We start from the raw sequence: 26532 nt of genomic DNA, 5'->3' as shown, positions 1-26532 counted from the left end.
GGCTGCCAACCCAGGGAAGGCATATGCGGCTATATTCTCTTACCACATCTGAAAACATTCTCAACTGAGTTGACCACAAGGCTGTACTAACAGTGTAACTTCTTCCCTTGCGTGTTCTTCTTCTGAACTCTGAATAACCGGCTGCTGACGGTACCAGATTTGCACTCCCGGCCTGAGAATTGTCTCATATGCTTCTTAAACAAAAGCTCTGAAGTGCAAAACCAGATCAAATGGCACCAGCTTTCGCAGCACGCAAGGCACACCGCCTTTCCCACTGACTCCACCAAAACCCCCTACCCACGGCTCTCTGCTTGATGGATAACAACAGAGCTCTTGCAAAACTGCCCCACTGGTTAGCCACTACTAAGAAACAGCTGCAAGCATTGTCAACGCAGAATGAGAGAAGAAAAACATCAACACTAAAGCCAAGCCAGCAGACTACTTTCAAGGATGCAACCACATACCAAGTTGCAGCTGAATTGGAAATATGGAGAAAATCAGATACATCCAGTGTCTTTGGTTTAGTCTTCCCTACCTGAAATGCCAGTCTAAAACAGTTAAAAACACTGATCACAAGATTCAGATTTAACAGTCCAAGTTAACAATTCCTGCAGACCACAAGTTTTTCCTAAATCCCAAAGCATTATCCTCCAGTTTCTTCCTTTTCCACTTAAGACAGACTTCAGCTTGTTTTTGCAGACGTGAAAGCAGAAGCTCCTTTTAAATCCAGCGACTAAGTCATCCTTCCTTCAGTTCCCTGCCAAACATCGTTTCTGAGGTGTCTTTGGCCTTGTTTTCAGCTTACCGAGGTTGCAATATCTTCAAGAGGAGTGCTGCAGAGACCATTTGCTAGAGGTATGATATTGCCATGCTGCCTGGTGTCAAACAGTATAGTTCAGCTTTATAGTTCGCTTCCGTTACCCAATCCGTATCTAGTCTTATTTTTCTATCTTAAGTTTCTTAGTAGATATTAAAGAACAGACAAAACCAAACACAATACCCTACATCACTGCCATTGCAGCCAGACAGCTTAGAGGCAAGACCTGGAGAAAATTACCAGGAGGAAAAAAAAAAAAAACATCTTTTCTACCCTTTCCAGGAGTAGACACAGGAAGAGAAAAGGAGATAGGAAATTGCTCGGCCACTGCAAACCCAAACATAGCACAGTTACAGCCTCTCTGGCATTTATTTTGGAAGATAACAATCATTTTCTGATGCTGGCTAGGCAAAAATACACTCCTGCACATCATAAATGTACAGCATATGAATTAGGAACAGCAGCACCTAACAGAGATCTTCCAACCGACCGGACGCTAGGAGGTGCAAGGCTATGGGCTCACTTCAGGAAAGAGGAAAACTCCTTCAGTTTACAAGAGAAAACTAAAGATAGTAAGCACTGAGGATGCCCAGTTAGGGTCAAAAGAGACAGAAAAAGCAGAATACATACTGGTATCTGTGCTGCATTATTTTAACCTTGCTTAAGGGCTCAACAAATTTAAGTTTGAGCAAAGCACATACAGCATCCCATATTCCATCTACACATACATATGGATTTGCCAGTCTGTGCCGTTCCCTGATCCCGTTCAGGAACACTCCTGGTGCTCAGAGACTGCCCTGTCTCACAGACATGCTCTCAGCCATGCAGCTGTTGCTTCAGGGGTCACGGTCTCCACCCACAAGAGGGAAGGCCTGACACTAGGACAACACCCAGTCAACTGTGCCATTCGAAGTGTGTGGCTGTATTTTTTCCAATGCATTTGCTACCCACACCAAGCATGGCCGCTTGTCTTACAAAGAATTCTCTCTGTTAATATTCTCCTTAACACAGGCGTGTAGCATCCATTGATTTTCTAAGCAAGCAACGTTCCTGTTATGCTCCATTTGGGATGCAGGACTACATGCACTCCCAGATTTATTCCACTCATTTTTCTTCATCTTTTCATTGGCAAAGTCTGCGAAGACATCTTGCTTTCTTCTCACGAAGACTCACGTCCAGCTCAGTGTAAGGCATCCTTCCCCTCCGCTGTTCTAATCCAAATTCAATTTATTCAGATAAAACAATAGTGAGGTAAGAGAAAACTGTCTGAGTTGAACAGATTTATTTTGTAGTTCCTGTTCATTTTCTGATGTATAAGCTTCCAAACAAGTGAATGAAAGTCACCATCTTCCTGTAGCTAATTTAGCAGACAGCTGTATCACATCAGATGAGTAGGTTTAGATACTAACAAGGTCACAGCCCCTGCTCAGGCACATCATGATCAAGTGAGTGCCTCTGGAATCAGGAAAGAAACTTAAATAAGAATCAACTAGAAGAAAGCCGTCTCCTCTTACCACCACCTATTTAAAAAATAGCGTATTACATGCAATTCTATGCACATAGCCTGGCATTTCAAAACCACATACACACAGTATACCTGACCTACTGTAAATAATTTCCCTCTTACGAGTCCAACATTAGGCACGAGAGGTGTATTGTGGTGACATACAGCTGCCATGTAATGATTCTGAAGGGATGAATCGCCCTTTGTATCACTGCATTCCAAGGTATTATTGTGTTTTTAAGTATGTTCAGCTGTACAGATGAGTACATTACTGCTACGAGAAGAGCTCAGAAATGTTTGTAACAACTTCTTTCCATGTGTCACTTTTCCACGTAACATCGTAACAAAGATATGCTGCTTTTGGATTTTATTTCCTTCTTGAATTTCACTGGTGTAATTCCAATAGTCAAACTACCTCTTCCAGAAAGACAAGGCCACTGCTTCACAGGAGAAGGAAAAGACATCTCACAGGTTCACTAGTACTAAAAATACTAATAGGAACAGAAGTTCAGGCCATCAACTTAAATCTGTTTCCCTGCCTCTTGTGCTGGCTGGTCAAGTGGAATCCTTAGGATATTCGCAGTACTTTGTAAAGAGCTTGTTAACACGAGCACAACTTCAACCTGTCTTTTAAAACAAAGCTGTTAAAAGAGCAGGAGGATGTTTTTAAATGAGAACAACTGAAAATGAAATTATCTGAAGAGCCACTTACTACTGACATATTATTGTTTAAAAAGAAAAATTTAATTGCGTGCAGGTGCTTCAGTCTTCTTTGCATGTTCTGTGATACACAGCATTACCTTTGGACAAAAGAGTAAGAGGAACGGAGGAGAGGATATTAACTCAGGTAACCAAGGATTTGGTAAACTGGAACTTGGTGCCTTTAATACTTTCACCTTGGAGCAAAAACGTACACCCTGCACAGGCTGAGCTGACTGATGGGGCAGGTGGCTCCAGGGTACATGCTATTGGGAGGTGAGTACAAACACATTCTGCAGCTATTACCATAAGCGGAGTTTGAGGGTGTGCAGACTGGTTTCACAAAAAATATTAGCAGTCTGTTGGTAACAGACAAGTCGAGGAATTCAACGCTGCCCGCTACAGACTCCTCAGATTAGCACTTATTAAAAATTAATAAAATGGTTTATTTTATATATACATATGTTCCAAAAATTTTATACAGTTAAAATATCAAATTAGTGATCTGGTAACAATACTGTTCAAAATAATCTCTTTTGTATGAACATTAAAATACACGTTTTTAAAAGCGTTTCCTTTTAGTGCTTCCAAAGCACAGCGTGTGCCAAGGCCACCTGAAGAATCTCCGTCCTCCTCACAGGATGAAAGAGAACTGAAGTCGGGGACCTGGGAAGCCTCAGGTGCACTTTCATAATGTCTGCAGACAAAACAGAAGAGAGTCTGAGGTAGATTGTTTAGTGACCATCAGGTGGTAACAGTCACAGGGCTGTCTTTAGCTTTCATTAACACAATAGCAGTTTCTTTACTCTCAATCTACACTGAATCTCAAGTTTAAAGGCATGGCTAGCAGTTCTCGGGAACAAGACCCTTGTCTCTGTGGTGGCAACATGCAATATTACCAGTGCAGGTGTTTCTGGGAGGTTTTTTTTTGGGGGGGGAACACACGGGATCTCTCCACGATGCAGACAGTGTGTGCATTTGACAGTGCCCCATTTTAGTGCAATCTGCTGCCTATAGCACGTAAAATGTCTAATGACAGTGTTCAAATGAGTAAATTCTCATCACCTGCAGGAGGGGCAGCAATGGTTATTTTCTTCAGCCTGTTGAGCAAATAGCACCCTCCACAGGAAAAAAGCCACACCTTTCATAGCAAATCCTTAAGGTTATAGCCCAGCTTCTGCCGATAGAGGTTCGTAAAGTTAAAGCTCCACTGCTTCTTCTCAGACTCTGACAGTAAAATCACTTGACTGCCAAGATGGTGAGGGCAACAGCTACATCCTCTTCCACTCTTCTGTGGCACAGCAAACTCATTCCTGGTCCGTATTCGTCTGGCTGGTACACTATTATCTACTGTTGACATGATTAACTCTGTTGGGTAGGCTGTTGAACTCTAGTTCCTCTAGTATTCTCTCTAAGTGTTGTATTAAGACACGTTTTTTAAACCTAGGGAAGAGAAGGGAAGTATTTTCATTTTTTCTTCCAAAAATAACAGTTAAATAACTCGGTATTATTTTGCCATGATAAACAGTATTACCAGAAGCTCTCTGTTTCCTGCATGGAAGAGCTTCCTTTATTTCTGACATCAAAATGGCAAATTTAATTTGCTACAGCCATCTTTCCCCAACCCAGGCAAATTCCGGGTCTTTCTTCCATAACCACCCATCTTTCTATTTCACATTCCAACTCTAGGTAACGACCATTTACTCCAGAAAATACAATGGCAGTTTGACCACTAAAACTGCAATTATTTAAGTATGTCAAAACGAAGTACTTGTTTTGGAAAAGATTAAGATTTACTATCATGAACGAAGTTAGCATTTAACTCTGAATCATTTATATCTATACAAACCTTGCTGCTTCCTTTATAGCAAATTCAATGAAATACTTCTGAATTTCCATAGGTCCTTGTACCTCCTCAAGAAGAGAGAAGATTTTTTCATAATCTTAAAGAAAAAAAACAGATATTAGAAATGGATCTTGCAAATGCATTTTCAATAAATCTAACAGCCAAAGGAAAAATAACAAAACCTAGAGTTTCCCATTTCTGCATACAGTAATGTACATAAGACAAGAAAAAAGCCAGCATACCAATACTTTGAAGTGATATTGATTATCTGGTATTCAAATGTAGCACTGAAGAATTTTGTTCTCTTAAAAGAGCAGTATCTAGAAACACCTGCCCTTGGAAAATGCAGGCTAGGTTTAATCAGCAGAGAAGCCTTATATCTCCATGAACACACTGCCATGATTAGCAGTTAGTATGAACAAAGGGATACCAAGCCATGTTTCAACCTAGAGCAGTCATTTTTGAAAGCAGAGGTTTAAGATAATTCCTCTTTCTAAGATGACTAATCTATGTGGAGCATGAGCACAATTAATATGATTGTCTTGTATAAAGTTTTAAAAAAAAGTAGTGCAAAAGAACGAACTGGACACATTAGATCTGAAACAATGGCATTTTTTCATTTGTTTCCGTATTTTCTTATCTGAACCAACTATGAAAATATTAATGGTGCTGACTAAGCCTGCTTAAGAGTGCTGCAGCAAGTATAGTGAGGATATAAAGTCAGACTGTGAATACAGGTACTTCCTTTCTTGTTCTTCCACTACTCATACACAAGTAATCAAAAATCATTCAAAATCTGAAGTTTTATTTTCAAAAGAAATCCTCATTTCAAGAAAAATCTTCTATATCCCCAGCCCATTTTTAATATACTAATAAAGAACTTACTTCTTCCAGGTTTGCGAACCTCCTTCATCACTCTAATTTTGATATCAGCGTTGCTTCCCTCCAACATCGTAGGTGTTATTTTAAATGAATTTGGCACAGATTCAGAAGTAGACTCCATCACCCGTTTTTGGTCATCTCCGGCCACACTGTAATTTAGAGGCCCTCGAACAAGTGCATTGGTACCAGGTTTGTGATCCAAGCCATCTTCATTTAAGCAATTGAACTCAACGGGTAGAGAGTCTAAGTCATTGGGTAACATTTCGTCTTCTCCCATAACAGCTGGAACCGAAGAAGCCATTTGCACAGACAAGCCATCAATTTGCTTTTCCAGCAACTGACAATTTTCTGCTTTCTTCTCTCCATTACCATCCTGGACAATACTGTTACCAGTGTCTGAAAATTAACAAGATGTATCTTAATATTGCATAACTGCAGTATCAAAAACACAGAAGGAAATTATTCTGCATCCCTTCTTGTTTAAAGTACTGTGTAGAGAGTTACTCAGCACTGTCAGATCACTTCAGTAGTTTTATTCACCCTTTGACGCAACCAAAGGAATACCTCCTTTTGGACTGCTACCCTCTCATATGACTGTCTTGAAATAATTTTCTGTAATTCCGTTTCAGTGTTATGACTTCCAAGTAAACTTAAGTTTCCCCTCCTTCACCCAGTTCCAGCAATTTTTTCTTTTGACTCTGCTGCTGGTGGGTAAACTAGTATTTGTGAGAAATGAAAACACTTTTTTTTTTTTTTAAAAAAACTTTCCTTTCTCACTTCTCCCTTCCCCACTATAGAACTAAAAGCTGAAATGAAATCCTTGCTACCTCCAAACCATCGTGGTGAAAGGTTTCAGCACTTTTTAAAAACAGTTCAAAATTATTGCTCATTCAGGACTTCATTAGCTATAGCAACAGCCTGTTTGTCTAAGCCAACAAAAGAAATTCAGTCCTAATTACCTCTAAAACTTTAGTGTCCTTTTGAATTAACCTAGAAAGCACAGAGACCTTTTTTTTTGCACAGATATTTCCACTTATGACCACACAAGCTCCTGTACTACAACAACTCCAACATACCTTTATTTGTTGGCATGCCTTTGAGGTTCAGATACGATGGAGACCCAGCAGCACAGGGTGGCCCTTTCCCACCAACATGGTTTGTCACAACAGGTGGTGACTGTGGCCGTCGCAACAGTGGGGACATGCTACGCCTTCTCTTTAGTGATGCTGGAGTATTGGGCTCTCCAGGACGCTTGATCTTATTCTGAGGCCCAGCAACAAATTCATCTGCTTCATCTATCATCATACCCTGAAAAGACATTTTTTTTTTTAAAACAAGTAATAAAAAAATTGCTTCATCAATTCATTACTAGAGTAATTGCCTCTGTGTTACAATTCAGTTACTTTTCAAATAATGATACAGCAGATAGCAAGACTTCTCCTACCTTCTTATCCTGTTTGAATGGATTGCCAAAAGTATGAAGCCTTTTTGGTTGATCTGGATCAATCTCCCGAAGGGGTGAAGGCATCATTTTCAAGTACTCCTGGTAATTTCCCATTTGAGCAACAGGAACGCTGTGAAGGCAGTCTGCAGCAGAACAAGGTATCTAAATTTAGTCTACCTTAAAACTAAGGAAAGACAAGCCTCATATGCTTCCATTTCAAGTGTTAGCATTTAAGAACTAGAAATCACTATTTCTTCCCACTACAAAGGAAAAGCAAAAGGCAAATAAAGCCCCTCTTTCCTTTCAACATCACTATAAAAACATATACTGCATCCTGTTGTATAGGAAAGCTCACCCATGAAATTTGTTTTTATAATTCCAAGCATGCACAACGTGTTTTGTGACACAAGGCAGAAGTTTCATTCTTTTCCTTCAGAATCTAGGAAAGGACGACTGACCCAACAAATGATGCAAAGTCTACTTCCCCTCCCACACCGAGGAGAGAAACACTACTTAGGTGAATTAAATAGCTGTACCAGACTGTTAATAAATAATTGTGGCAATTTACCTTCATCCTGCCCCACGATATGCCTGTGTGTTTTCAGAAGATTGGTTCTCATCCTAGTTAGCTGATCTAGAAGACTGCGACGAGGAATATCATATGCATTTCTGAATGCCTGTGGCTTCAAATCCTAGTTTTATAATAAAACAAGTAACTTTCAGTTAACCCACCAGTTTTCGTGCACAAAGAAATTAACTGTAATAATGTTAACTACTAAAAAAAATATTCTGAAACAACTTCATATCTTCCTAACTGGATACAGCAGACTCAACCCTTTTCAACAAGATCTTTTTCAGCATTACCTCTTTCAGCTTTATTAAAACTAACCATGTTAATTCCTGGACTAACAATACTAGCTGTCTTTTGCAGAAGTCGTCACTTTCATCACAGTTGTCCTGGACTACTACTGTGGGATTTTCAAACTGTGTCCCAAAAGCACGTGCAAAAAATTGCATTTGCTCCTCTCACTACTTATGCCTATGGTACGTTCTTCACAATTCAGCAAAAAGTACTTACTTCCTTCTTCTATGTTAAGTCCATAAAAGTTACCCATTTAAAACAGATCAACTGCTTAATCATGCAAGATCTCTATCCTGTTTACCTTGTTTAAGAGTCCTATGTGGAAGCCAGCAAATTCTTTAACGTTCATTTCCGCCAGTCTCAGTGGAGATTCCCCAGTGATCCCTTGCAGCAGTTGCTTAAAATCCCTACTGTGTACCAAGGAGAGGCCACTGGAGTGATTTTTCACTTTTATTCCAATTTCTTGTGGAACTTTCTTACCCACTGAACCTATTATTCGTTCCGACTCTATTTTTGTCTAAAATGGAATCACATCGTGAGTTAAAGAATCAGCATGCATTGCAGATTTCCAGTATAAAACACATAGTAGATGAACAGAATAAAACTACAATTTAGTTCCCAACCACTCAACTACCTGCCCGGGGATATATTGAATATAAAGTAGAATAAAATCCTTGTGCTAGCATACAGAAAAAATATTTAGCCAGTGTATCTAAATTTATATGCCAGTAGGTGGTCTGTGAACATCCCTGATTTTGCTGCAAGTCTGTGACTTCATGTGCTCCTGAAAAATCATCTTTAAAAGGAAAGAAAGAAGTAACTAAAGGTGTGATACCTTAGGTTACTGTCAAGCGACATCTAAAACCATATTCAGATACAGTAACATCAGATTTCGTTTTTGAAACAATCTAAATACTAAGGTTTGCAACAAGATGAATAGTAGTAGAACCTGCATGTAATTTGCTTCATCAGTAAGTTTCTAGAAGGATGTTACTTCTCTAATTAACACAGGTTTCTTATTAATAGCTACAGACAATTCTACTGTATTAAGCTTTACGTGAATTCAAAGCAAGATTTTTTTAAACCACTTGCAATACCTCAAAAACACCACAGTGATTGCAACCCACTTCCCCCACATCTCATCCTCCACAGGATTTGCTTTATTATCTGTGGGAAACTCTGAATTTAAGGACAGCAGGAGCACTACACAATTCTGGCACTGCTTGCCCCTACATAGGAGCCTATAATGCATGCAACACATTTAAGCTCTTTCACAGGTTGAGAAAGTCTGTGAAAACCATAGTAGCCATATCAAGCCATTCCAACTCCATATTGCAGATAATAGAATTTGCATGTCATTACTGAAATACCCCAGGAAGCTTTATATCTAATAGATGCTCAGTCATTCTGAGGCTTTTGGAACGTAGTTTGTGCATTCTTTAAGGAGGAGGATCTTTTCTTTGTAATTTCTAAAGGCTGCACTGCTTTGCCGCTGAGTTCTAGATACCGAAATACTGTTATAGGAACTGTTCATGCTAAGGAGGCACGGCTTTCAGAGTTACACCCGAAAGGGCATTCTTGACAAAGACAGAAAGACATGTAAGACTATTTCCCACCAGGTCACACAATGGATTTGACCTGAAGGAAGCAGGAAGCTCAGACATAAAACATGAATTATGATCTTATTCCCCATGGCCAGGAACGTATACTTTTTGGAATGTACACACTGCCAAGGCACCCGTGGAAATAAATATGAAACAGAGCAAGCCTCTGACTTCAGCTGTGATGAATAATAGCAAGAGCAGTCATAAATCCAATTAGTGATAATCTTTGGAATTTAAAGGTCTAGCAGGCACTTAAAATGTGGCTAAAGTTCTCCTCACTCCCCTCCACCACTTACAGAAGGCACAATCACTGGCTATATAGTCGCTCTAGATTCATCTGCATTTGTTGTGGAAATGTTCACCCATCTTTGATTATAACGTATACTGCACACCCAAATGAACTCCCACAGGGAATAACTGTGTTATAATGAGATTACCACAAACTAAATAATCAACGCACTTCTAATTGCAAAGGTTTTATCAATACTACCTGTTGGCTGAGTTTTTTAAGGTAAGAGATAACACTGTAACTAAGTCCACAATCTAAATTATCTGATATCAGATTTGGAGCTCCCATCATCCTTAGGGCTTTCTTTAATGGCTATAAGGAAAACAAAATACACAATAGTAAGAGAGTAAGTCTTTAAAAAAAAATTGTAAAAGATCAATTACAGGAAGCTAAGGCACATGGATTAGTGCTCTAGCTTTTCCACTTTTGGCAACTAAAATTCAAGTCTATTCAGATAACATGTGACATGAGTTTGGTAGTCTAACTAGCTTGCAATGGACATGATGCCACATTACCAAGACACCACACAGCATGGCCACTGGCAATTTCCACTCAGAGGCTCAGTACCAGAATAGCCGGGATGATGCAAGTCCGTATTGAGGTGCATTGTCCAAGCTACACGTAAAAGGTGAATGGTTCCTCCCCCCCACCCTTTATCTGGCCCAGCCAGTTCTCTTAGTGTGAGTTTTTCAAGTTCTAGCAGTTCACCCACGTTAATAAACAAACAAATCTGTATCTTCCTTACCAAGTTACAAAAATAATGCCAAATTTGATTACAATCTGAAGTGTACTAGATCAAAGCTCATTTAATATTTAATGAACTGAAAACATTTAATATTTTAATATCATTATTATTGCTCAATATTACTAGAAATGTATTTATTTCTTTAAAAAAAAGATAGACCTGATCTACACACCTCTGCAAAACTGAATGTTTGCTACCAAAAATTTCATCAAATTTACGTAAAAAAAATTTACTAGGAAGAGGTATGATGCACAGGATTCTGGTCACACCAGCCATCATTATACCCAGGAGCACAAAATGAGAAAAGGAACATACCAGTAAGTAGTAAGGAGGCATTGTTTTTAAGTAGTTGTCAAAAGCCTGTCGCCACTTCAGATTTGGCTTAAGTTTGTGAACCTTAAACAAGTCATCTGCAACAAGGAAAACAACAAAAGAAGGTTTTGTTTATAGAGTCCCAGACCGTTAGAATTATCCAAAATTCAACTGCCATGTTTCCTCCCACTTTTCTTCTCCCTCCCCCCATCTCCCAATGGGGCTTCCCCACAAAAACTGGTCTTAACCTTACGTTTGAAGGGTTTTGAATCCCCAGTCCTAGCTGTAGGAGATACTCCAAAACAGTTCCTCATCACAGGCGAACTTACAAGGACACCAGACTTAAAAACTGCACACAACTACTAGTAACATGGTAGATGCAACAGATTCGCCTCTCTTGCATCATCAAAGACTCTCTGTATTAGCCGAACAACATTCATTTGGTTCAATTTCCATTGTCAGCTCAGCTGTCTTTTGTTCAACCTGTATGATGAATTCTGGTCTTCAATAAAAAAAAATAATAATAATCAGAGCAGGGAATCCTTATGCTACCCCCAGCAGACAAGGGGTGCACCTTCAGCACCACTGCCTGCCTCTTGCCAGAGCAGCAAACTCTCCCACAGACGTAGACGAGCGAAGGTAATTAGCTACAAAAACTGCTGCCTGTTAAGACAGGGACAACCAGACAGATTATTTCCTTTGCAAAGTGTTTTAGAGATACCTTGTTCGCTCTAGAGGTGTGCATATTGCCATTTAGAAATCACTGGGCTGAAGCACGTACTCATTTGCTGTGCATGCTATAACAGTGATTTCTAAACATCAGAAGAGAACACAGTATCCTGCAATTAATCATTTGAAATTATAAATTATCAACTGAGATCAAGCTTCTCCTTAGTAGGGCAATAACATGCTGGCAAAGGGAGGCTAGTGGAAGTAAATACAGAACTGGAGAAAGGGATGTCCAAAAATTAACTGTGGAGAGCTGCAGAATATGGAGATGCACACAGAGGAGGGTGCGAGAAAGACAGATGCAGCAAGGAAATTGTTTTCTCCAGATTGAGCTTTCAGGAAGATATATTTGGAGAAGAAAATTTGACTTGCATAGCATTCTGCACAAATGGAACAGATGTTAAGACACAATTTTCCAAGTTCTCATAGCCAAACCACACTTAATTACAGGTATTTTCTAATCTAAATTAATTCTGTATCACACAAAAACCACACTACAGATGCTCTGGTTCTCTTTCCTGGCCTGAAGGAAGCGCGGTGCAGTTTGAGAGAACAAATTAGAACTCAATTTTACATCTCAATATGCTTAGCGCTATTATCCAAAAGAACCCGTGGTAGTACCATGAGGCAAGTGGCAAATAGGAAATACCACCCGTTCTTATCTTACAAGCCCATTAGCTCTTTTGCCGCAAAAAGGAAGCTGAACTATACCTCCCTCACAAAATTAAAAATTAAAAATACCAGTCCTGTAAAATATTCAGTGTTAGAGCATTTTAATACTTTAAAGCCTATGAGTTGGTTCTAAGTACAGCTTGAACCTTCAACTCCTTAACAACAGCTTACTACTATCTCAGTTCTTCCTCCGCGAAGGTTGTTCCAACATATAGCCCCTGAAGTTTGATGGCACAGCCACTCTCAAATGGCACAGATTTTCATAATACATACTGGATCAACTACCTATGATTCTTAATCTGCAGCATGGCTGCAGTCTGAGAAATCAAATGCAGAAGCACCTTCCTGATCTTTGCTATCCAGGTAAGAAGTTCTCAAATCTAAGTAGAGCTTCAGCGAAGATTTGTCTGTCCTATCTACAGAGAGCCTCCCCACAGCATGAGCTTCCTTTAAAAGGAAGAAAGTCACAGTGATAAACATGGCCACAAGTCAAGGAGAACATCACCGTCAACATCTTACCTGCCTCTATAGCAAGAGTTTGAGACATGCACTGTCAACAGATTGCAACACAGGCACTTGAAATGCATTCTTTCCACCGTGCAGTGGGCTGCACATAATCATTTATATACATAAGGAAACAAACAGTAACTCAGTTAACTAGTTCATTCATGGATTAAATCCAAACCTTTTGTAGATAAAATCCAAAAGCACTGAAATCATCTTTACACAGTTTTAATCCAACCTACTGATTTTCAGATACTGCTCTGTGTAGTCCAGAAATCAATACCGTACTCTTTTCACTTCTAAACTCAGAGGGAGCCAAAAGCACTGGATAATTGGGAAGATGGCAATAGAAACAACCAGTAAAGGGCCACAAGTTGTAGCAATTCCAAGAGAACAGGTAAAACTACAGGCAGACCAGTTAATTTGTGCTCCAAATGCTCTTTACCACTTCAGACTAATGTACAAAACGCCCGAATCATGACAAACCACGATAGCAATACACATCTTCAGTAACCAGTACCACATAAGGGGGCTCGATGCACTTTCAAACTCAGTGAACAAAAGGGAGAGAAAAAGTGTGCAGGAGAGAAGGGTCAATAGGCAATTTTAGCAGTTCGGCAAGAGCCTAATTACCAGAAGAGATCATTTGACATTCTAGTTGTGACTGTTTATACCATGTAACAAAAAAAAGTTTAAGTTTTTATTTTGGTAATATCACTACCCATGCTAAATGCCACCTGAGCAAGTATACCACCACTCCCTGAGCTCCCTAACGTCTCTGCACTAATAGATATGCTCGTTTGTTTTAAGCAGTGGGAGACTCGCGCTTTTACATTCAAGAAAAGCAATATTCTTCCCTGCAAAAAATCTAGCCTAAATATAAGGAGCTACAACGTAAAATAGTATCCAACACTAAAAAAGGTACCGTGCTGTTTCCATTGGTACAAAATGTTTGGCCCTCCCTCCTAGTGCAAGGGCATCCTACGTTCGCATTTGTGAGAAAGACAACGCTTGGTTTCCAAAATATAAAATCATTACTTGCAGGTTCGCTCAAGCAGCCTGTAAAATCATCAAAGGAAACGACCCATATTGCAGTCCTTCACGGGCAGCCATTTTCTAAATGCTCATCCTTCTGCATATTTAGATCCACACAGAAAGGCTACTGACCACCTTCTGATGGTATTTTCGTAATAGCCATTTCAATACTACTTCTGCTGACCCTCCCAGTGAATAATCACTCCTGTTGCCCAGCAGTACCGGCCCTTCTATGAAAATCAATCAAGAAAGCATCTTAGTAGAGATGAGATGCAGCACTGCCATCTCTATCCCCTCGTTTGACTTTTACTTGATGAACTTGGCTGTGCAATTGTTTTTAAACAGTAGAATATCTCAAGTACATTAGCTATGCTAGTAGCAAAGGCAACAATCCTTGAACGGGAAATCTCTGTAACGCATAAGCCAAATTTACTCAAGCATCACCTGCAAGCTCCTTCATGCACACCTACCCTATCTTTTAGGACTGTCTCCTATACTTTTTTTTTTTTTTTTTAAACCAAAAACAGGATTAAGGCTTGCCCTGCTCAAGAACGCAGAAATACAGAAATGCAAGAAAAAAAAATCTTCAGCATCTTGTGGTCTGTTTATAATGCTTGAACACACGTAAGTCACTCGATAAGCCAGTACAAATGCTACAGTCGTAAGGTGTTTTTGACTTGTCTGAAAGAGACAATAAAAGGAAGGGAGAAGTATTATCCATGGTACTATACCAGGACAAGTCCCACTTCTCCAGCGCAGCATGGGCAGTAGCCACTAGAACCTCAACTGGTGGACCAACATTGGTGGGCTGGATACGCTAAGTTTCTCCTTGGTTTGGAAGTTCTCACGTCCTTTTTAATCTGGGTGAGAGTAATAGAAGGGGCTAAATCTGCTTTCAGGTTTAGGTATATTCCACAGAACTTCATTCCACCATGCCTTAGAGACCAAGGATAAACAAAGTTGTGGTACAAGATCTGAAGGTAACACTTCACGTATGCTTTTGTGTCACCAACAGAGAATGCTGTGCGTTCACGTTCTAGAGAAAACATCCATTTTACAACTTGCACAACATGGAAGCTCCACATTCTCCTTTAAACAGCCTTCGCAAACTTAAGATGTGGGATACCAGGCGGATGTGAGTGACCTGAAGAATAGCATTACACATACTGAAAAGGTGCTTTTTTTCAAAAAAAAAAGCAGGAAGAGCTTTATAACCCTGCAAAAAAGGCAGGAGGAAGACATGAGCTCCCAGGGAAGACATAGTAGAACTGCAAACAAACATCAAAAGAACATCAAAACAAACAGGGGAATTCTTTTAGTATCAGTAATGACTTTTCAGCAAGTGGACCTGCAACAGTAATGCATTAGCCACCAGCTTACAGAAAATGCTAAATTAGTCTTGAAGGATCCTGCTTGCACACTTTAAGACAACTGTTAGGCTACAAGGATGATTATATAAGGCAGCCACCTTACCCAGCAAGCACAAATTTCTTTTTTTGATTATGACCAGGATTAGGAAAAAGCAATCCCAAGTTGTTTTCCAGAACTATATGCAACAACCTTGTGCAAGAAAGTAATAATCAAGTTTGTGTTCATTCTCTCCAATTTGCACTTCTATTTTTTATCTATATAAATTTTATTTTCTATCTATTTTTATTTTCTATCTATATAAACAGAACAAAAAGTCCTACAGCATCTGCAACTAAAAGGTTTGGCAACACCCAAGAAACTCTCCTCTCTGCCATTACCTTTATGCCAAGACCCTAATAGACATAATTATTATGGCAGTTACTCACACAGCACCTTTTCATACTGTCTTTCCTGTAGAAAGTAGTTTATTGTGAGTGTAAAAAACATTGGTTCTTTGGGCAGGGAAGAACTGTAGGCTGTTTCACTACTCTATTCCTTCTTACTGCTCTAAACAGCATCAGGGAATTCCCTCTTCCCAACACCCATAACACTGAATCTCATCTTCCAGAAAAAAAAAAATTAGCTGCTACAAGAGCAACGGCAAAACCTGGATACACCACACCCTAAATGAGGGAAAAGAATGGAGGTTGAAGCTTACTCCAGGTTAAGGAAGAGGCTACGTGTCTAGGAGGTGAACAGCATCAAACATGCACTGGAAGCAGGTAGCTCTCCTCCTCTGCTGGAGAGAAAAAAAGGGAGAGGGGGTATGAAAATCCTCTCCTCCCAAATTTTATTAAAGAGTTTGCAACATTCTCTACTCTCCATTCTCCATTATTTTATAATGTCTCAAACTAAGGCAGAACACTGACCACTTTTTTTTTTTTCCTCAAGTAGCTGCATCAGCAGTCCAACGTAAATTTATTACCTACCTAACAATGGAAGTAAAACAGGATAGTTGTAAGGCATCACAAAGAGGTTTACACAGGTTAGAGTAGTGCTTGCTTTTAAATACCCAAATGGATGGCCAAGTTCACTGTATTTTCCACTGCTACTCACAAATACCTGATAAAGAAAAAAAATATGTATCACTATTAGAAGAACATGAAGAATACTAAGCATAGAGCACTTTAAAAACAATCTGAATCTTACTGCATTAAGGCGACAAGTTATCAAGAACAGCCAAGTTTGAGGTTGCACACATCAGGATGAGCATGCACTTGCACTTCCCAGTCACAAAATGCAAACATGCAACATTTAGCATACTCCCAGTCAGCGCGGAAATGCTCTTCACAATATAATCTTTAGTGCTTTAGTGAGCCTACTTAAGTGATGCTCTGAAAAGATTTTGAAATTATTTGAAATAGGTTAAGGGACATCTGTGACAGTTATGTTAATAAACAATGCATTTGAAATTACTCTTCTGACCTGTAAAATAGCAGGACTAGAATTTACAACACTGATAAAAGGAAATCTAAAACGTCTTACACATACATATCAAGCATAACAAACAGGAATATTCAGGGAACATCTTTCAATCACATCAAGTGTCCACACTCTTAATGTTGAGCCCGTTTCCCTAGTATGCATGGGTCTGTTAAGCAGCTGGGAGAAGAAAAGCAGTTTTTGGAAAATAGGAAAATTTAACAAGACTGTCTGGAGGACTTAGGCAAATAATATATCTATGAATGCTTTAAGGCCATTTTTGAAGTAAGTTTATTAGAAGTAACTTCAATTTTTCAATTAAAACTAACTTCAAAAATACATCTTATGCTTTCAGTTAAGTTTTAATATTTATTAGGCAAACAAAAATAGAAGATAGACTTCCAGTCCCATCCTTCTGGGTAAGATCCCACACTAATCAAGTTCCTCTTGTACCTATTAAGCTACCCTTTACAAGAACACCATTTAGAAGGGATTTACAAGCCTTATTTTATAGAGGATGCAGGAACACATCACTTATCCAAAATCACAAAAGAGCATGTGACAAAGGATTTCAACATCAGAACTTTTGCTTCTTCTAGGCCAATCTCATCAACAAGATCAACAGTGTCCATTCGATTCCCAATAGCAGCTTCAATTAACTAGTGGAAATTGTTACCTAATGAACATCTGCAGCTATGATAGAAACTAGCATAGTTTCCCCAAAAGCAAATGAAAGCCTACAGAGAATTGCAATTTAGCCAAGAATGGAATCTGTGGGACACACTTCTTAGCAAAATGAAATGGACCTAGAAACAGAATTAAATGAGATTACAAAGCCTGTAGAGGGATCACTCATTCTAACTCCTGATAATTCTATTAGAAAGAAGGTAACTGAAACCTTGACACACTTCTTCTCATCAACTGCAGACTCTCACGCCAGACCCCAACTCTCCAAGGCTTACAAAAACCAAGGTACTACCACTTCAGGATACCCATTTATTTGACTGTAGAAACATAAGGGCAAATACCTGCCAGCAGGTATGGGGAGACTTTCGTTCCAAGATGTACTGTGTTAAGGGCGAAGGCTCAAGCTCATACTTGTCAAAAGGAAGCTTGTCTATTACCATTGGCTCACAATCAACACAGGAGAATCTCACAACAGGGTGAGCTGTGCGTGGAGGCTAAAAGGAAGTGGAGAAACACATCAGTTATCTAGTACTTATGGTAAACAAATCAACTCTAAGAAAACAAATTATTCATAAACATACATTTTACTATCTTGTAAGCTTAAACTTTCAATTTCCAATTTATTTCAAAAAAGAAAGGGGACGAGCTCCTACAACAGAATATAAACTAACGTAATATTTCTCTAACTTAAAAACATACATGTGCACACAGGCACACACATTCTTCCCACAAAGAGAAAAATACGGTTAGCATTCCACTATTTATCTTGATATTTAGAAGCCTCCATGCCAGTCAATCCATGTCATAGATGGGTTTAAAGGAAACTTCCAACTCTGCTTCTTAGCTTGATGTTCGTAGAATTGAAGATGTGAAACTGCTCACTTCACAAAGAATATCCTCAAGATACTCCCTGTTGAGTTTGAATTTTTTTCCTCTTGAATCATGGGGGGAGGGCGGAACTGTATCTTGAGCACTTGCAAAGTTTAGGAAGAGAACATGCCTAACAAGAGAGATACCTAGAAAGCCTAGCAAGATAAGCCAAATGCATGATTGTTTCATTAAGAAAGGATGAATGAAGTTAATGATCTTTTTATCTCATTTTCTGAATGGGTAACTGTTCTATTTCAGTTTTAATTCCTTCTGCTAGTGAAAGAAGAGTCCACATCTGAAGTACTAAAAAAAAAATACGGTTGATCTATCCTCCTCATCAAAAATAAATACTCCGTGTTCCATCCAAAATGGATTTTATATAACAAATTTTAGTCAGAAGCTTTATATGAAGTAATTCGGAGTTCAATTTTATAATCTTTTGAAGATTTTTTTAAACCAAACTGATCAACCATACACATGGAAGTAATGCTTCCAGATAAAAAAAGTAAAATAAAAATCACAGCATACAGTATCTACATTAGATTATACTACTCTGTTAAAAAGTTTTAACTATTGTTTTCAAGCAAAGACAGATTGCATTAGCAAACACAGAAAGTCAAAAATTACTTGATTATTAATTTTCAGTCTGTTTAATTAGGTGTAGAATCCTTTTTTCAGTTCTTGACTTACCAGTGTTGGTGAATTCTGATCGGGCCAAAAAGATTCTGGGATTGGCCAATGCCCAACAGGAACACCAGTTTTAGGGTTAGGCCGTACATAAATGAGCTTATGACAACTATGCCACGGTTGAGAAGCAAATGAATTGATGGGTCTGGATGAATCAACAAGTCCATCTAAAATTTAAACAAAGCAAAATAAAAAATAAAATAAAAAGCTACATGGCATGCATTTGTCTCCCAGCAAAATTTTTCTATTAGCAACCAATAAGATGTTTCACTACGAGTGTTTCAAAGACACGGGATCTTCACATCAGCGGCTGAAAAAACTACGTATCAAAGCGTAGAACAGCATCATCTGAGAAAAAATGTAAACATTTGCCCACATCCACCCTTCTGCTCCTGTGGCTCAGCAATTAGCTGATTAGTGCAGCAGGGTACTTTCATATTACGGAAAATGTTATTTGGGTCTGCTTATTCACCCAAGTTCAGTACTTTGACATACATCTGATACGCAACAGCAAGTCTATCATTTTCAGTTCTGCTGCACCTGTAAAGACTGGTAATTCGCATTTACAGCCTTTCTATATGGGATGCAAAGCTCACTGACTGATGTTGCCACTCATGGAAACTGAAAGTGAAGAAAAGTTTCATGGAGAAGTCAGATGCATCTGGCAGGAGCAGCTTTTGTCACATTTTTAATTAGTAAGAAGTCACAAATCACTTAAAGCCCACTGTCTACTGGGAAGAGCGGTGTTCTGTCAGTCCGTTGTAACATACCAGCACAGACTTCCTCCACACTGAGCACAAAGAAGTCTGCAGCAGTACAGAATCTCAGAATTATTTTTCAAAGACTGCTCTTCAAGGCAAGTGACACAGAAGGGATCATGTATTTCAAGACTCTTTTTCATCTGAAGAACATTTTACTCTACTGAATTGCCCTGCTTTAAACAGCTAGCCAATAATACTGTGCAAAACACCTTTCAGTTACGTACCAGTTTTATTTCTCTGCATTGTATGTACAGTGATTTTTAAAACTTTGGTGAACAGCATCGCATTTCTCTTCAGTTGAGGATTTCCACAATTTATGTAAAGACAGAAGCTCTCCATCTTTTTGTGCATATGTATTCACAGCACATTACCATTTAGAATGTGACAAAAGAAAAAAAAATTTCACCAGCTGTTTTGCCACATAGGAGAACATTTGTGTCAACAGAGACCCAAGAATCTGCTGAAGTGCTATCCTGCGAGGCCTTACAGGAAAACCTTAAGCATACTTACAATAGAACGACGCTACTAAGCAAAAAGAGAAAAAAATATATAAAGCAAGAAAAAGGTGATTAAAAAAAGAAAGGAAAGTAGGGGTACAACTGGCTGTGCTAGGATGCTCGGGGACCCTAAAAGCTATTAAGCTTCTGACGTTCCAGAAACCTCCTCATTTCCTAACTATAAACTGGTCAGCTCTCTCCTTCCTTTCAGCCATGAAGTTCTGCAAATCCAAAAGATTTGTCCACATTAAGAATGCATTTTTCTATTCCGTTATGTACTTTACTTGCAGCTATCAAAATAATTCCTTGTTCTCTGCACTGAGTTTTTCGCTTGCAGCTACGAACACTCAATTGAAGTTTACTGTGTTTCTGATCAATTAACAGAACGAAAATGTCCAGCAAATTCAGCGCTGAAATTACTTCACAAATGATTAAGGACTCAAATACACTAATCCCAAACTTAGTTCATTTCAAACAAAGTTTTGACAGCAGCAATTCAAACTTTACCACTTCCTACTAATATTCACTTCCCTCTGTTACTTCCTTCAGCCCCCCAAAAAAAGAGTTTAAAAAAAGTGACAGGAGAGCTAGTAGCAGGCAGGTAGATTACCCATTCAAGTCCGTGCAAACATACAGCACTTTTTAACTTACCGAGTTAAAATATAATGAAAAATGTAGCTAAGACAAGGCTAAACAAACAACCCTAAAGTTATGAAAAGTACATCCATAGTGATCTGGGGTAATTAAAGAGAAATCAGAACTCTATCGCTGAAGCACATAAGCTCTATAGCTTAATCACTTTTTTAGACTAGGCATCTGATAAATCCTGTGCACTGCAGTGAAAAGCTAAAAGGAAGGAAATTGAAGACACTAAAGGGGATTTGCATGCATATACAACACTTTTTTTTTTTTTTTTAAACATTAACAGGAACAAGCGGTTACTGTACCTTCTCCAACAGGAGCTGGATCTGGTCCTGATTTTTCAAAGTTAATAACAACTCCGCTTTGGACTTTCTGAACTAGAGATTCTAAACATTGATTCAACATTCTTTGTGTCCGAACACAGTAGGAACGACCTATACAAGAGATCATTAAGATTACTCAGAGCTTGCTTTCATATTTTCCCTCTGTAATTTAAGAAAGACATTTTGTTACATAAGCCATACTGCCAAGACTTTCAGCTTTCTCTAAAATAATAGCAACAAGATTAGTAGTAGTTGATGTTAAATACTTTTCAAATGCAATGAAACCTAAGAAGAAAAAAAAACAACAACCTGCTTAGATTTTACTATTTGCTTAAAAAATAAAAAAGCCATGAAGGCAAAATCAGGCTGGACCAAGGCCAAGTTTATAAAGGCCCTTAACAACCTCCAATTTCACCAAGTCTGCATGCCCTATCTGCTTTTGTCTACCCAAACTTAATCAACTCCAATACATCCCCATACTTCCTCTCCCATGCAACACCTTCAAGCACATTTTTTAACAAAAATTCTGATGAAGATCTTGAGGAACAGACTCCAGAATTAATCATTTTAAGATTAAATTTAGCTTAATAGCCCTTTAGCAGAATTAAAATCCCTGTAATACATCTCCACCTCAACATTTAAATAACAAATCTCGTGAGTGAGCAAAATCAACTTCTGAAGGACAGTCCAAGAAATTTTCAAATCCCTCCTACTAGTGCTTGAGAAAATGATCTAGATCTAAAATATGAATATGGTTTTATTTTAAAGTTCTCCTGTGCAACAGGAAACCAAGCTCAAAAAGCACCACACAGATTCAGATGGACACTGAGTAATTCGTATGAAAAAAAGCTGGAGGGGTAAAGATTCGTCAAAGGGAAATAAATGTTTTAAGGCAAATGACAAACATAAGCCAAAGCAAAGTAATATCCAGTTACCTCCTGTAACTTCACACATCTGTGTGATAGCAGATTCATCAGTAGGCACACTCCCAAGCTGCTCTGGTTCAGCAGATGCAGCTCCGGGCAAACGCAGCACTAGAGCAAACAGTCTTTGATCCCAACGAAATGGTTCTTTGGTTAGTTCACTTCCAGGCAAAGGAGAATTCAAAGGAAGATGAAGCTGTTAAGGGAAGATTTAGGAGTATTTTCATGTATTTGACAAGACTTCTAAAAACATAATATCAAAATTTATCCATTACTCTGCAAAGGACTCCGTTTCTCTTCTATCCACTAGTTTATCTGAAGCTATAGTTTGGAAATCCATATGGGCTATGAATTTAGGGGTTGGGCAACAACACCACAGCTAGCTGCTTTTCTCTGTAGAATAGACTGATGGAACAGAGGTACTCTTTGCAGGATAAAAACGATTAGCATTCATCTCAGCATAGTGCCAACTTGCAAGATCATAATTCGAAAGAATTTAATACAAGTTTACCTCCTCTTGAACTCCAGCTGTATTTGTCAGTTTGTTTCCATCTGTGATGGTAATCAAAATAGACGGCTCCAAAAAGAATGGATTCCTTCCCTAGAGACAAAAGCACAGGAATGCTAGGAGTAACCTTAACACTCAGTTGTAGATTATTGTCACTATGAAGTAAGCAGTAAGATGAGCAATTTTTCAGAACCCTGAAGTTTTCTTTCAACAGGTGTGGAACCACGCAGAACTATGTGCGAGGTGCTACTCTGCACGTGCACGCACAGGCATTCTAAACACATTTTTAGAATTACTAGTCTTTTTCCTCCAGTAACGGCTACAAATCCTTCTACTCCACAAAAGGAATAAGTAAGTTAATATACAGCTACTCAATGAACTCAGTAATGTATGGTGGCAGCGCAGAAAAAACAGAGTACTTTGAACTGGAATTTCCAAATGTGAGAAAAGGGAAAGGCAGGACAAACTACAGACAGAATAAAACTGAAAAAGCAGATGTGCTGCCATCCAGTGTACATGCTCCAATGCAGCAACTGTACATCTACACTCTGGGTTATTTACATTACTGCTTTGTAGTTCAACAAGAAAAAGGTGCTAGTGTATTTCATGGTATGCTCAGAAAATGTAAAAAGAAAAACAATTTACTTTCAAGATTTAACACACAAACTATCTGAAAGAACAATTACAAAACAGAAAAAGCAAAAAGATATACCTGAACCACCAAAATCCCTCCCTACTATAACTGAGAAGCATACACAAATAAAAAGGAAGACTAGAAAGAGATTGTTACCTGTCCATAGTTGTCTATTCCAGACACTAATCTATTGAGATTTAACAAATCAAATGAAGATCTGAGTGCCTGACCAAGAGTTGTTAGTCCTGATGCCTGCAGATTTTTCAGTTCATTCATAAACGTTGCGTGGTTTTCTTTCCACCCAGCCTGTTATATAAAACAAAAAAGCTTTTCAGTTTTGCAAGAACTAGAATCAACTGTGAGTTGACAACCACCTCCCTTCCCACCAAAAAAAGGATATCCCTCATTGTTCAATCTACTGCATCACTTGTATGTTACACACACCTAATCCAGGTCTGCAGAACTTGATGTGAAATATACAGTATATATACAATGGGATACTGACAAAATACACACATTAAAGTGCTTGAAGAGCTCTAAAGAGCAACGACAAAAGATACAAGCAGCAGCATCTTTGCTTCTTCTGTCTTATGCCCACCTCCCTTCCATCCTTTCCTCCCCAAATCAAGACGAGAAGAAAGGATGCACATGCAACGTGCATATGCTTATACAGGAGTTAAAAATCTACCAGTAACAGTTAAAAAGAAAGAAAGAAAAGAAGCAGCAATAACGACTGTCACCTTTGCTCCCTAGTGACATATTCTCCCTCCCACAATTTCTCCAAGTAGGAAGTATATAAGCATATGAGTTTAGTTCATATGCTGATTTTTAATATACTATGTGACTCTTGCTTAACTTTACTGTTTTTCTTGTTTTTCTTCCCCGTGGGTTCATTTCATGCCATTTAATGTAATTAAGCTCATTTACCATTTTTACCATTTCAGTTACCACAAGGAGAATTAGCGGGAACAGGTTTGGGTCAGGTTTGCTTTCCTGAACCAAGTCAAGAGTCGTATCAGTGCAGGGGGAGAAGAAAAACGCTGCACTGGGCAAAGGAAGGACAAGACTGGCTTAGCTTCATCACCAAACTGCACTCAAAGTTCAAAGGCACTGTGCAGCGTGGGTTCAAACAGACAGGTCAGCGTCAATAAAACACCATCCGTTCCCTCCCAACTGTGGCTTAACAAAATACGGCATCTCATCAGCTGGGCCACTGCAACTCCCCACGCATGCTCTTAGCCCACGGCAAGCAACAAGTGCCAACGTGGGCTCCCCCTTTTGGAGAAGCGTTAATCATCTTTTACCACCACCCCCAAAGTAAAACACCACCAAATCCCAACAAGATGTTATCCTAAAAAAAACCTTTAATGAAAATTTGCAACCAACGAACAGTATCTCTAGCTTATCTCAAGTCTCAGGAAACCTCCCCGAGAGGTCACTGCCCTGGGAGTATTCATCACTTGCTGTTCTGCCTGTCCCGAGGTCTCCGACGGCAAAGTCCCCAAACGCGCACTTCGAGTACCTCAGCTCAGAAAGCACAGAGGGTTTCAGATCTCCAGACGAAACGTCAGAGCGTACATCACCCCCTAACGAACAACTGCCGTTCTTCAGATCCCTAGCTTTGTCATTCTGAGTGAGCTCTGCGCCAAGCTGGGGAGGGTTTCCCCACCCAAAATCCAGAACTTCTCCTTTAAGTGAGCAACTAGAAAAATCTTCTCGTATGAACTCTGTAAGCCCTTCGATGCAAGCGAAACTGCTACATTTGGTCTGGTACAAAACAGCTACCGAACGAGTCACGTTTCTTGGGAACAGCCAGGTTGCAGTTCAAAAGGTGTTTTTCCACCAGACTGCTATTTGAGTTGCCTTACAGCAAAGACACATCAGGGAGTAAAACATTTACAAAGGAAACACTATTCCTAACCTGCAACTCTAGAAGTGAACTCTAATGCATTTAAGAGTTTATTTTCTAAATAAACAGTAACAGGCTTCACCGATATTTCGGGATTCTGCTATTTTCCCATCCTGAAAGCATTTGCTCGGCTTCCAACTCCCACCGCGTTTGATGCGGCCGCAGTGCGGTCAGCTAACCGCCTGCAAAGCGGGCAACCAAGCAAGCTGAATATACACGGAGGAGCTCATCACCAGTGGCTTGTCTTCGAAGGAAACTACTTTTCATTGTACCACCTCTCAGAGGTTCTTCGAAGATAAACCAGAGGAGACCTGCGCCTTTCGAATAAACAGGAAAGTACCGAAGAATTTTTAATTAAGTGAACAAGGACAGCAACTGCAACACTTCCTGATCTCATGCACAGTTTTAAAATAAAGATATGGTAAGTTAACGTACTACATTCACTAACCTAACGTCAAAAGGTTTTGTTTGTTTTTTGATTAAAAACACCGAGTTAATGACAAGAAGGCTTACTTCTGTAAAATGGGTCTGCCAGAAAGACTCCGCTCAATGTGGGTAATCAGACATGTATTTCAGAGACAGAAACTAGAGCCCAAGAAACTCTGTTTTCTCTTCTCCATACATGCAGTAGAATCATTCTTAGGGCAAAATGAAGAGTCAAGTATGTAACACAGAGCATACGGATAATGAGTTCAACAAAGCACTTTAAAGTGATTAAATAATAATCCATCCTAAATTCAAAATACTACCACTAATGCTGCTTAGAAAAAAAAAAAAACATTGCTTTTATGAAACACTACTTCCACTTGCCAGCAGAAACGCTAAGCAGCAATTTAGAAACAAACAAAATCCACCACACACAAATGTTAAGACCACCAAACTCAAACACACCCAAAACACGTACCCTCTACAGGTCAGTAATTTGTAAGTCAAAACTAAGTATCGCTTATTTTAGTTGTTGATGAACCAATTCTAACATGGAGTAATTTCTCATTATCTTCAACATTACACTCCCACTTAGCTTTACGCCCCGAGTTTATTAATAGCAATTCGAGCAGCCTTTATCTTGCTACCATGTTACTACATTATCTTTTGGTAGTTTAGATGAACAAAGCAATTTTAGCCTCTACGTAAACACCAAAAAACTTTCAAAGACAGTTGCGGGGGGGGGGGGGGGGGTAAGACAACAAACCACCTCGAGTCCTGTAAGCTAAAATCTCACCCGATTTGCTTATGTCAAGAAGGGGCAAAGATGCGGTGTCACCGAGCCTTCTGTGCTGCCAAGTGCGAGCTGTGGGTACCACCTCCGACGCCC

General features: G+C 39.2%; 1 protein-coding gene across 6 annotated transcripts in view; it reads right to left on the bottom strand.

The window, feature by feature from the left end:
- Window positions 1-3239: 3239 nt before the first annotated feature.
- LOC118245314 (integrator complex subunit 6-like) overlaps window positions 3240-26532 on the bottom strand; it is a 37958-nt gene continuing 14665 nt past the window's right edge. The window contains exons 3-19 of one of the 6 annotated variants that reach the window (XR_004777831.2): window positions 23465-23614; window positions 22678-22767; window positions 22179-22362; window positions 21226-21354; window positions 19024-19187; window positions 17805-17957; window positions 16284-16416; window positions 11008-11102; window positions 10149-10259; window positions 8356-8571; window positions 7761-7884; window positions 7193-7335; window positions 6825-7056; window positions 5752-6144; window positions 4870-4963; window positions 4086-4463; window positions 3249-3740 (exon numbers count right to left, since the gene is read on the bottom strand). Coding sequence is in view for 3 of the 6 variants with exons in the window: in XM_035541362.2 (XP_035397255.1) it covers window positions 4364-4463; window positions 4870-4963; window positions 5752-6144; window positions 6825-7056; window positions 7193-7335; window positions 7761-7884; window positions 8356-8571; window positions 10149-10259; window positions 11008-11102; window positions 16284-16416; window positions 17805-17957; window positions 19024-19187; window positions 21226-21354; window positions 22179-22362; window positions 22678-22767; window positions 23465-23614 (2511 nt within the window). In the remaining 3 variants the exon portion in view is untranslated. Of the gene's footprint in view, window positions 4464-4869; window positions 4964-5751; window positions 6145-6824; window positions 7057-7192; window positions 7336-7760; window positions 7885-8355; window positions 8572-10148; window positions 10260-11007; window positions 11103-16012; window positions 16094-16283; window positions 16417-17804; window positions 17958-19023; window positions 19188-21225; window positions 21355-22178; window positions 22363-22677; window positions 22768-23464; window positions 23615-26532 lie in introns of those variants that run through there. The other 5 variants (XR_004777829.2, XR_004777830.2, XM_035541362.2 and 2 more) reach the window with 5 other exon arrangements.

This window comes from Cygnus atratus, chromosome 13 (assembly GCF_013377495.2).
Source record: "Cygnus atratus isolate AKBS03 ecotype Queensland, Australia chromosome 13, CAtr_DNAZoo_HiC_assembly, whole genome shotgun sequence".
Taxonomy (NCBI): Eukaryota; Metazoa; Chordata; class Aves; order Anseriformes; family Anatidae; genus Cygnus; species Cygnus atratus.
This window is presented reverse-complemented; position numbering and strand designations above follow the sequence as displayed.